The 12,892-nt window shown below is 39.4% G+C and overlaps 1 protein-coding gene across 2 annotated transcripts in view; it reads left to right on the forward strand.

Annotated features, from left to right (window-relative positions):
* Positions 1-1,433: 1,433 nt before the first annotated feature.
* Positions 1,434-12,892, forward strand: part of LOC121628731 (protein kinase C beta type-like) — a 108,266-nt gene continuing 96,807 nt past the window's right edge. Inside the window, exons 1-2 of one of the 2 annotated variants that reach the window (XM_041968038.1) lie at positions 1,434-1,874; positions 3,231-3,262. In XM_041968038.1, coding sequence (XP_041823972.1) covers positions 1,696-1,874; positions 3,231-3,262 — 211 coding nt within the window. In that variant the 5' untranslated portion in view covers positions 1,434-1,695. The remainder of the gene's footprint in view (positions 1,875-3,230; positions 3,263-12,892) is intronic. The other variant, XM_041968029.1, reaches the window with a different exon arrangement.

The following is a 12,892-nucleotide window of genomic DNA, read 5'->3' on the forward strand; positions in this document are numbered from 1 at the left end:
GGTCCTGCACTTAGGAAGGAGCATCCTGTTGCTAAACAGGCTTCTCTGGTTGCTGATGACAGTGTGCAGAGGGTGGCTGGCACTGTCTAGTATGCCCAGCAGTTTGCTGAAGTTCTCCTCTCGGCCACTGCCACAGAGGGTCCAGCATCACGCCAACCACTGAACCGGCCCACCTGATTTGCTTTTACAACTTGGACAGATCTGCCTTTGAAGTGCTCCTGCCCCAGAACACCACAGTAGGAAAGTACGTGGACTGGTACCACCAACTGATAGAATATCCTCAGGAGTTTCCTGCAGATGTTAAAGGATTGCAGCCTCCTCAGGAAGTATATCCTGCTCTGAGCCTTCTTGTACAGCTGCTTCGTGTTGCTTGTTCATTCCAGCTTATAGCCACAGCCCAAGATATTTATATGTCTGCACGACCTCCCCCTCCTCCTTATCTCCTAAAACAACTAGTCTAGGACTGGGTCAGTCCCTTCCAAAGTTGATGACCAGTTCTTTGGTCTTGGAGGTGTTGAGCTGCAGATTGTTGGTTTGACACCAGGCAACAAAGTTCCTCACCAGGTTCCTGTATTCCTCCTCTTCATTGTCTCTGATACACCCCACGATGGCCGTGTCATCTGCAAACTTTAGTGTTGTAGCAGAACTCCGTGGTGTACGGAGTGAAGAGGATGGGAGACAGCACAGTCCCCTGAAGAACTCCAAACCACAGTGTCAGACGTGATATCCTTCAGCCTGATACTGTGGTCTGTCAGTGAGATAGCTGAATCTCCAAGCAACCAGGCAGGGGTCCACTCACATGCTGATGAGATTTTCCTGGAGTAAGGAGCTGGGTCGTATTGAAGGCACTCAAAAAATCCAGGAAGAGTATCCTGACTTCCCTTGTTCAGATGCGAGTGGGCTTGGTGAAGAAGATAGATGATGGCACCATGGATGTGTAGTCGATAAATCTGCAACTGTGATGCTATCATGGCAATGTGGACCACTCTGAGGAATGTTTCCAACACCTTGTTGAATCTGTGCCATCAAGAATTAAGTCAGTTCTGACAGCAAGAATTGATCCAACCTGGTACTAGCAAGGTGTACCTAATAAATGGGCCAATACGTGCACATATAACCAAAGCAAGACCTTGTGTGTCTCTGTTATGTGTTACTTATTACTATAACAAAATATATTCATATTGAAACTCTATAAGACAAAACCACAGGGAACTCTCATTTTCATAATGTCTTTAAACTCATCAAACTGCCCTCCGTAGAAAATGTGAGAAAAATTAGCTTTGAGGCAGTTCACGTCTCTAAACAGCACGTATCTTTAATAACGTGAAAAGGTGAGCGTGTTAAAAGCCCCCCCATCCCTCCTCTCTCTCTGTCTCTGCTTCTCTCTCTCTCTCTCTCTCTCAGCTGATGTGGGAGGTTTAGAGAAAAGGAGGAAACGGAGGGAGGGAAGCCAGTGCGACGGCAGCACCTACCCAGCTGACATTTCAGACAGATAAAGCTAAATAACCAACATTTTAAAAAAGAAAAAAGAAAAACACCTTCTTATTGGCTAGCCACTCCAAACAAGCGCGACACACGACTTTTGCTTCACTTAAAGCGTTTTTAATAGACTTTTCTTTCCTTCCCTGGCGACATCTACAACTTCGGTTGGTGAGTTGAGTTAAAGAGCCGGACCGCTGCGCTCACACCCGGAGAATGGCAGACTCGGCGGCGACTAACAGCGACGGGGAGGACGGGCCCCGTCAGCCCATGCGGGGCTTCGCGCGGCAGGGAGCCCTCAGGCAGAAGAACGTGCACGAGGTGAAGGACCACAAATTCATCCCGCGCTTCTTCAAGCAGCCCACCTTCTGCAGCCACTGTACCGACTTCATCTGGTGAGGAACGCACGCGGGGATGGGTGGCGAGCTCACGAGATATTTCTTTTTTCTTTTATTTATTTTTCTTTAATTATTTATTTATTTTTTTTAGCTTTAGCCTAGGAGTCCTTTTGTTATTATTAAATAAATAGTAGTCAAAGAAAGCGTTTTTTTTAAAAATAATGATATTGGTTATTTAGTTTAGACAGATGTGGTACAGAAATAGATTTCCAGTGTTTGATAGCACACACCGATTTCAGTCTTTTTCTTGGACTTGTTGATACTATCCCTGTAAGGTAGAGCAGAAAAGGCAAGACAGAAAAGATGTGGGCTGCACCAGAGAAATAGAAATAGCTGCAGACCATTGTTTGATGGTATCAAGTAGGCAGAGGAGCTAAAAGAAGCTGAAAAAATAACACATGTTCTCCTAAAGCAGCAGCAGCCAGCTGGGTTAACCTGAGTGGCAACAAACTGTTTCAAACATTGACACAGCTTCTGATCCAATGGTCTCCCGCCTCGGCCTGTTCCCTCTTCTTTTCCTTCCTTTTCTCCACTCCTACGGCTACCTTTGCAGACATGTCCCCATACGACCCACCTGGGTTTACTAGACATTGAAACAGATCTGCTCAAGGGTTATGAAATTTAATTTAGGGCTCTATTTTGGCCTAATTTGTCCCGTTTATTATTATCATCTGTGATGTGCACTATTCCCAGAATGGCTCTTAGTTAAGTCCTGTGACAAGGTTTTTAATTTGTGAATGGCTAAATGATTTGACCTAGAAGAGTGTATTCATGGACTTTAATAAGATGGTCCCATCGGCTGTAAATATTCCCAAGATAAGACAAATATGCCTTTTGTGTAATACGACTAATATGCCTTTTGTGTAATATCTATCTATCTATCTATCTATCTATCTATCTATCTATCTATCTATCTATCTATCTGTCTATCTAGGTCAATAAGTGTAATGAAAAAGAACAATGAGAGCACTGAGAGATTTCACACCCGTGGAGATTATCTATTTGTAGCCACAATATGAAAACGAGTTGGACTGTGTGTGTTCATGTTCGTGCATGTGTGTAAGCACCTGAAGGCGTCCTTACATTCCCCCATACCATTCGACTAGGTGTGGCTGACCATTTTGCCCTGTGGGCAGCTGCAAGTGTACATTCAGTAATTAAACGGACCCCTCTGCTTGCATATGTGTGTGTATGTGTGTTTTAATTTGTGCCATTTGGTGCTTCATTAAAATGGCACACACACATTGTTTAGTATTAGCCTCCATGCAACCCTATCAAAGATCCGTATCAGCCTGTTTGCAGTTTTTGTGTACTTTTTGTGTTAATTGCTCCATCTTTATGTTTTCTCTGCAGGGGTTTTGGCAAGCAGGGATTTCAGTGTCAAGGTGGGTCAATTAAAAACACACACACACACACACACACACACACACATGCACTAGTTGGTGGCCCTGCATATTAATGATCATCACATCCTATCTATCTTTTTACTTTTTAAAATTTTTATTTTTTTTTTTAATCTTCTAAATCTTCTAATCTTTTAAAAGCTCTGGGATTTAAAAAAGAACTAATGGATATAAAGAACAGACAGTAAAATGGTTATTATCTAAGGCTAAAAATTGTTTTCTTTATTAAAAGGAATTGATGAAATGCAGCTGAGGGCCTGGGTTTTCCACTGAATAGACAATAGACTTTCGATCCTAAATGTGTGCTTCAGGTGGAAAATGTCCATGTGGGAAAACTCAGGACTTTAGTGACAAATTCTTAAAGTTGCACGTTGTGTAGGTGTGGATACATTTTTGGAAAGGAGGAGCAAGGACTCACAAAATAAATTTTGTGCGTAGTTTTTATGCCTTAAGCAGGATACAGTGGTCCTCGAGGACCACTGTCCGGCAGGTTTTAGGTGTTTTCCTGCTCCAACACACTTGATTCAAATGAAATGAATCCAACAGCTTGTTGTCAAGACCGCAGTTGCCCTTCCCTGCTATAGACATGTGATGCTAGATTGACTAGTGATGCCTTTAAAAGCAAAAAATGTTTCTCATAACAGGAACAGATTGGGATTTTTCAATCCATATCCACATCCTGTCGTATAACAGGACCTGGAAATAGATCATCTGCCTTCCTGCTGAATGATAAAGTTAAAAGGTCAAGTCTTTTTCTTGAGTGTCAAGGTGTTGTGAGGCAGCCCACCTTGTGGCTTCCCAAACCCAACAGTATAACATAACTTTGCAGCAGGGTTTAATTATCTAAAGGTTTTTACATTCCTTCGTTAAACTGAGATTAGATTTCCCTCTATTTTTTTCTCTGTTTAATCAACATATGCAGCAGAGACAGATTCATTTTCCTCTTTGCAGCTCTTGCTAAAAATGTAGAGGAGCTTTTGGCATTTTTATTTTTATTCAATTTGCTTGAAGTCTTTCTTATTTTTCCCCCCACTGTTTTAACAGCCAATTGTATGTTCAAGGATTTTCTTGTCTCCTAGCAACAGTGAAACATTCAGACGCAGCCCTCTATATGCTGTAAGATGGGTGAGGTGCTTTTCAACAGAGCAGTGGGTTAGCTGGTAATTAGCGCATGTATATATGTGAGGTATCAGTAGTATGCTTTATGGAATCACGTGTCTTACTGAAGGCTTTCATGAGACTTTGATGAGGAAGGGATGGAGAAGCAGGCTGTGCTATCAGAGCTTTGGAAAAAAAAGGGTATATTATTTCAGAATTGTCCATTTGAACCCAAGTTTGTATCTAAAATAAATTGGAAAAAAATAAAAAAAACTAGTGTCTTAGCAGGGATGTGTGTGAGATTTTGTAACAGTTCACGTTTGCTGTGATTCAGCTGTGTGCATGACCTGAGTTGCTCTTTGGCCCGTTAGTCCGTCTGGAACAGGCTATCTCTTCCTTAGAGCTCGGGGGGGGAAAGGAATTCCTCTGCAAGGTCACAAACACTCTTAACACACACACAAGAAGTGAAGTGAGATATCAGTGTTTAGGTGTGTTTTGGCTCTTGGCTTAACACAGATGCGTTAGTTCTCACAGAACTATACAGAGGGTGTGTGTGCGCGACAAAGCATTTACACATCAGGGATTTGTTGTATAAGTGGTGATTTTTTTCTTTGGTTTAGCATTGCATCCCTCCATATAAGGCATGTTTACAGACGTATTTGTTGCTGTCAAAGGCCTGCATAATAGAGCAAAGGCAAGTAATGCTGCACAATGTTACGAATATGCAATATGTAGTGTTGTTGAAAATGGTTTGACTTATGAAATATAAACAAATTAGTTGTAGAGTGTGCACAAAAGCAATGCTGCCCCCATTTATACGCCTGTGCTTGTTCTACTTCGGTGCATAATATAAAGTATTTGTAATTTTCATATTAAACATGTTGATATGGCAAAAATGAGATATTGTGCAGCTCTGTTCGCAATGCAAATGTTGGTCGGTTCATGAGGGTGTTCATCAGTAACATTTGTGATATTTTGAAGCATTTTGGAATGATTTTGATAAAAAAAAATGGCTTTATAGATTAATAATCTTTTGCTTTTTAATTTCTTTTGTTTTCATTCTGTTGTGTTAGAGCAATAAAAAAAACCTGTGCTACACCTAGAAATGCACTTCTTGCTGATGGAGAACTCAGTCTGGTACATGGCTCAGAACACAGCACAGACAACTAGCAGCCACTAGCCATAGTTTGCATAGTTAAAAAGGATGTGGGGTAGTGAGTTTCCTTTATTCAAATTTGGTTAAATGTTTGTTAGCTGTGCTGACAGTCAGATGATGAGATAAATTACATTTTTTTTGTAACTTAAGTTAGTCCTGGATTACTTCGATTTAATTATATTATTAAAATAGAAATCTTAGTAAATTGCAGTTGTACTCTCTTAGTGTTATGTGCAGAAAAATGAAAGAATGAGTAGATCTTCAAATCAGAAAAATAAATGCTGCAGCGTAGGGCTGGGCGATATGAATCAAATTTCAAATCTTGATTTTTTTTTTTTTACCTGAATCACGATATACGATAAATATCTCGATATATATATATATATGTGTGTGTGTGTGTGTTAAATGCACTTTTATTTAGTATCAGCAGCACATGGGCATTAAAACAGTTGACTGAAACTAAAGCAGCTGTATATTAAATTAAATGCTTATAAAACAAAATGAATGAATAATACTTTTCAATGACCATAACAGAAATAAAGCTATGGGAAATTACAAATAGATAAGATACTATTAACTCAAAACAAGCTATCTCGATATAAACGATGATCCCTCGTTGTATATCACATGTGATAAAGTCTCGAAATATTTGAGAATGTCGATATATCGCCCAGCCCTAGTGATGCGCAGATGATGGGTACATAAGTCTCAATGCCTGCGGAAGGAAATGAGTGTAGAGAGAGAACATTGTGTACAGTGAACAGTTCATGATGAACAGTTGTCCATCTGGATGCTTAGGATGCCTTTCACTTATGCCTAGTTGCTCTTTTTTGTCTTTAAACACATAAAAAAAAATGACATGAATAATTTTGATTCCTCAAACTAAAATGAATGAGAGCTGCAGAGATGTACCTGCTGTGTGTAATGATTTCTGGATGACAGAGCAGGAAAAGTGGTGCACAGAGAGGTGGATTGGGAGGATTGGTGTTAGAGTCTGGGCAGGGGGGGCCACATGGGGGGCCACAGGTGGGTGGTCATTTAATTTCTCTCTGTGTGAGTCAAATGTGGCCGATATAATAGGAGGCTGTGCTGTCACTCATATTACCCGAATGATTGACTCACTTCTTTAGACTGTTGTACATTTTTCAAACCAAAGCTCCCTGTTTGGTGTTTTTGAAATGAACCAGATGAAATTGCACACAGACTTTTCTTTGAATGAAAACGAGAACCTGACCAGTTTTACTTTTGTACCATGCAGATTTAGTTCATTTTCACTTAATGAACGGCTAAAATGACACTCAGAAATTAGAGGATAAGGAGAATAACACAAAAAATCATCTACTTAAAATAACAAATGTACTTCATTTCTGTGCGTAAAGCCACATATCTGATACGTACTTTGTTACTTGATTCATCAAAGCTAACATCCACATGTTCATTCATCTCCCAAACAGACTGCCCACCCTGTACATGTAAAATATTTACCTTGTTTTTTTAATCTGATTAAACATTAAACAATTTCTGCAGTCAAGTTGTTTTTTCCCCACTTTGTGTGCTGAAAATGATGCAGTATTGATTTCCATCATTTCACTTCCGCAGTGCCACAAATGCAGCATGAAAGTCTGTCGTCCAGATGGGACCATTGTTAGAATAAAGAGAGAGGGTACAAACTGTTCAGATTTTTAAAGGTTTTGTTTTCTGTCTGTGGTTTGCACAATTATTTCCAAAGTATTTTATGTTATTTAGGAATAAAAATTGTTTTCATTTGTTAAAGAAAACAGCTGTGTGTGTGACTTTTCTTAGGGTCGGGGTGGGGCTAGACCACCCTGTCTCCTAAGACTATCCTCCCCAAAATATGCCCATGTGCTATATGTACTTGTAAGCAGATACAGATTGGGATTACTTTCAGTAGGGATGGGCGATACCCACATTTTTTCAGTCAATATGGAAGGAATACACCATGGTCAGCTTTGCAAGTAATGGTATTACCTACAACACAATAGCATGTTTTTATTATTAGCACAGTGGTACCATCGTCAAAAAAGTATCAAATCCGATATTTTGACTGGCTGATATTGAAGTATCACCTCCAGAGTATCAATATACCCATCCCTATTTTAAAGACGTTGTGCCTTCATTGTTGTGAGAACTGCAGGTGTCTATGATCTGACAGTGATGTCGTGAAAAGAAAGTATTTTAATTCCAATTACGTTTTTTATTTTTGCTGAAGTACTTTTTTGGTCAAAACCCAACCAGGAAGTGAGAAAAGTATTTTGGTAAAGTGTCGTCTTGCCACTGACATGTTGGTTTAAATCTTGCATGCCGCAATGACCCAAGGTCTCGCCACTTGGTTTCTCCATCTAACCACTCCTACTTCCTGTTTATGAAGACTTTGTGATATACTTGTTAAAGAATTGACACAACAAAGCCTCTTGTAGGGGCTCTACTTTTTAAGACAGAATTATGAGGTATATTGAAGGGTATGAACAAACAACAGATATGATCGTTTCAGTTCCCTTGAGTCACTTCCGCATACGTGCATCTTATCTGGTGAAATGCTGGTGTGCACCTCACAGTCACAGAGCTGAAATGATAGATAATGCTGATTTGGCTGGCAGTTATTAAGTCATTCGGTTGTTTTTCTTGCCCAACAACAAGCCAAAGCCCAAAGATTTTGATGAACTTTTATAATCATAATACTGATAGCATTACAGTAGCTTGAATGCTAATATATTTACCAACGCCTTTTCTAAAATCACAATTTTGTCGGATATATGTAAAAAAAAAAAAAAAAAAAGAGCATGGAATTTGAATTCTTTAGCTTTATCCCTTACATACTGATAAAAAAAAAAAAAAACTCATGCTATTCATGAAGGATAAAAAGGAAGCAAACCAGCTGTTTGAATGGTTGTTCTGTGGTTTTATTTTCACAAAAATAGGTATTGGTGCTGGCTGGCTTTTGCACATTGTGCAACACGCTGCAAAGATGTTGCATTTTGGAGAGGCTGACTCCCACAGTGTTGTTGCTGTAAACAATAAACTGTAATGCCTCAATGGGATTCTGCTGTTCAGTTTTCCATCCTCTAACAGTGTGGGACTTGCAGAGTGCAAGCAGTTTCTACAGTATTATGTAATGTTTATTTCTAAGAAATTTATGAGGATGAGATTTTTTTTTCTTTGTGTATAACACGATTTCTGAGTTGGATTGTGCGTGCGCCCGTGTGTGCATCTGCTTCATATGCCACTTAATGAGCTGGTGAGCTCTTATTTCCTAAATGGCTGCTTGTGCAAAACTGCAGTGTCTCACGTCTAAACCTGATTGGTTTGGTGTACTAGTGTGTGCGTCAGTGTATGTGTTCCAAAAAGAGTGTGTTAATAATGAGTTGGGTTTTAGTTTGCAACAGGCTGTTGAGTATCCTCCACTGTCTCCTCAAAGAGCTAATGGACAAATTATCCCTTTAGAGAGCTTGAGAGGGAATGGAGGCGATGTTGAGAGGCAGGAAGTGGAAGAAACATCAAGTAGGGGACTAAAGGAGGAAAGAGGGAGAATTAGTGGAGATTAAAAAAGAAAGCAGATGCATGAAAAGATGGTGAGATGAGAAAAGTGTGGAGGCAGAAGCAAAGGAGACATACTGAATAAGTTGGGGTGGAATTAATTCAGGAAGAAGGAGATGCAGAGGGAAGAACATGAGTGGAAAGAAGAGGTTTGCATGAGATTATCTCAAAGGTTATGGGATGCTCTTGTTTAGTATTAGGAAAAAGAAAGCTATAAGAGATATGCTACAGATCCTTTACGTGCAACCGTTTTTGTCATAAGATGTAATGTGAAACATATGGTGCACGGTTTAGCAAAAGAGTAAACGAAGGAAGGATAGGTGAGGGTGGGAATTTTGTATGCTGATGACACCATCAAGACACCATCAGGACAAATTACATTAAATTAAACCAGGCAGATGGTTGAAACTAAAAGTAAATATGTGTGATGGAATAACTCCAGCAGAGAGAAAATGAGCAGAGACGATGAAGTATAAAAGAGACGAAGGATAGAGATAAGAGGGAAGAGAAAATGGTTGTGTATAAGCATAGATGGAGCCTTAAACAAGCCCATGAAGTTGCTCCGTCCTGCAGCTATTAACACTTTTCAGAAGGAGAAATGCAACTATTCATAAAGGCAGCATCCAGTGGCTCTATTCACGCTTCCTTTGACTGATGCCATCTTTTGTGTTTGAGCTTAACTGGGCGTCTCTTTTTGCCATCCATCCAGCTGCTGTTTGGGCACCCACATCTCCTCTGGAATCACATCACATGTTTTCTGGCTTTTTTCATGATTCTGTTCAGGTTCAAATGAGTTGGTGAATATTTGCAAACGCTGGTGTCTGTTGCCGGTGCTGAATGCAGCTCAGGTGCTTCTGCAACTAAAACCTGTGTGGGTGGGAGGTCGCAGGATCCAGAACCTACCTCCTACACATGCTAACATGCACACACATGAAACCACACACACACACGCTCAGAAAAATGCATACAAAAAAAACAAAATGGGTTTTCATGCATTAAATGTACAAAGACCGACACAAAGACGGATGCTGAGGTGTATCACTGAGATGCTGAGGCAACAGAAAAGGTTAAAAACATTTGATGGGTATGTTGTATTTTGTTTTACTCCAGCTTTTTTTCTCTGGTTTTCTTTGAGTCACTGGTCTCCCTGTTTGCAAGTCAACATGTTGCTCTCTCATCCTACCTTCTGTTTGTTCCCCCTTTCTCCCCACTTTCCTTTCTGTTTTTACCTTTCGTGTTCTGTCTTTTCCTTCCTCCACTCCTCCCTCCACCTCTCTATTTCTCCCCTCTTTCTCACAAGTGGCTGTGTGCTAGAAGCTGTGGGCTTTGATGCTTTTATAAATAGCTAAAGTGTTCCACTGAGAGCACCACCAAATGGGATGGATGGATAGACTGCTGGATGGATGGATGGATGGATAGATAGATAAGGGAGTGGAGAGGGGGAGGAAGAGGAGGCTGGGCTGTGTAGGTGTGAAGTGAGACCAGTGGAAATAGCAAAAAAGAAGGCATTTAAAAAAAAAGTGACAGAAGCATAGAGGAAGTGTTAATGTAAACAACAAACCCACGAATCTGACAAACAATTACTGATACTTTCATTTCTGCAGGCTTCAAAACACTTCCTTTAAACAGATGGTATAAATATTGTATTATTAAATGTTTCTCTTTAGAGTCACTCTTTTTAATCAGAAATCTTAGATTTTTGCTTCACATAATTTAGAATTTATATAAATAATTTGATTATTGCTGTATTCATTCTTTTTATTAACTTTGTTATTTTACCACCGTTACATTACCAAATACCATGTGTCCATCTTTTATCTCTAAAACAATACATCAGACCTGATGCTGTTATTAGCAGGGATACCAATTTATCTGTAATTTCTAAAACTACATTAAATCCTTGCTGAAGTAATGAGTGTGTGATGAAAAGTTGATTTATCTCCATTTACAAAGAGAATTTAATGTGACTGAATGCAAACATCTTTATCAATCAGATGTGTGTGCTTTAAAAGCGCAACACCTACAGAAAAATGCTGCAAACAGTAGGGGTGCAACGGATCATGACTGAACCATGAACCGTACGGATCACTAGCCACGGTTCGGATCACATGTGTACCGCGGATTGGGTGTGTTTTATTCTGGAAGGCGTTGATTGGTTGATAATTAATTAAAAAAAAAGAGCCAGGTGTACGTTCACGGGAACAAGATAGTTTGCGCATGTCAAAGCGCAGTGTGTTAGCAAGCATGGCAAGCAGAGGACCAGGAGAGCAAGAACTAAAGAGGCCCCCGGCATCATTTAAATCAGTTGTATGGGAGCACTTTGCCTTTCCGGTCAACTATAATGATGATGGGAGAAGGTTGGTGGACAAAACTGTTACGGTGTGTCGGCACTGTGGCATGAGAACGTCATACGAGCATGGCAATACATCTAGCATGGTCACGCACATGAAGGTGTGTCACTGACAATGACGACGGAAAAAAAGGCAGCACAGCAGCTAATCACCGGTGCATTTCAGCAGCCTTTCCCTGTAACATCACAGCCGTTTGAAAATATTACAAAATCCATCAGAGTGTTTATAGCGGCAGATATGAGCCCATAATCCCTCGTGGAGAACAAGGGATTTAAATATATGGTCAAAGAACTTGAGCCACGGTACGAAATCCCCTCGCAAAGAAAGTATCATATATATGTTTTAAAACATATATGTTTTGAAGTGTTCAAAAAAATAACTTGAAAGCATTTATCTTGTGTTTTGTTTTTCCTTTTTACTGATCCGAACCGTGCCTCTGAAACCGTGACACGATCCGAACCGTGAGTTTTGTGATCCATTGCACCCCTAGCAAAAAGCACAAATGACGGAAGTGATTCAGAAGACGGGAAAAACATTTATTAAACGATTTATTAAAATTTCCTTGACATTGGTATCTCTTTTTTTTTGTTATGACCGAAGAATACATTTTTAATAAAAAAATCAAGTTTGGATAGGAATAAAAAAAAAAGTTATTTTTAGGTCATATTGCACAGCTTCATAGGAAACCATGTTGAGAAACCACTCCAAGAGAAATGGTATTATACTTGCCACTCTGCTTTGGATCAGTCAAAATATTTTTAGGTTTTATTATTGTTATTATTATTATTACTTTTATTTTCAACTTGCAATGAGAACCATTGACAAACTGTGGAGACAGATTTGTTAAAGTTTTCCTCTGGTTATGTTATTTTAGTGTCTCCACCTGAACAAACATGACTGAAGATGCTGAACATGGCAAAGTTAATGCAACCCCAGTTCCAAAAATAGTGGTTATTATTGATGTAATGATTGCAAATCTCATAAACCGATATTATATTCCCAGTATAACATTAACAACATATGAAATATATAAAAAAAAACATAATTTCTTGGAAAATATGAGCAATACATCTAAAAAACCTGGAATGGGGGCAACAAAAGGCAGGGAAAGTCATGGGCAAAAATAAAAAAAGAACTGGAAGAGCATTTGATAACTTATTAGGTTACATGGCAACAGGTGAATAACACGAATGAGTATAGAAGGAGTATTTCAGAAGAAGCAGAGCCTTTCAAATGTAAAGATGGGCAGAGGTCCACCAGTCTGCAAGAAACAAACACCACCCTTTCCAATTAATTATATGGTTAAATAGCTCAGCTTCCAAAATTTGATGTGTTGTTTATGTTCTACTGGGAGTAAAATATGGCTTTATGAGATTTTGAAATCACTGCATTTTGTTTTCATTTACATTTACACAGTAGCCCAGCTATTTTGCAGTTAAGGTTGTACATCAG

This window comes from Melanotaenia boesemani, chromosome 2 (assembly GCF_017639745.1).
Source record: "Melanotaenia boesemani isolate fMelBoe1 chromosome 2, fMelBoe1.pri, whole genome shotgun sequence".
Classification (NCBI taxonomy): Eukaryota; Metazoa; Chordata; class Actinopteri; order Atheriniformes; family Melanotaeniidae; genus Melanotaenia; species Melanotaenia boesemani.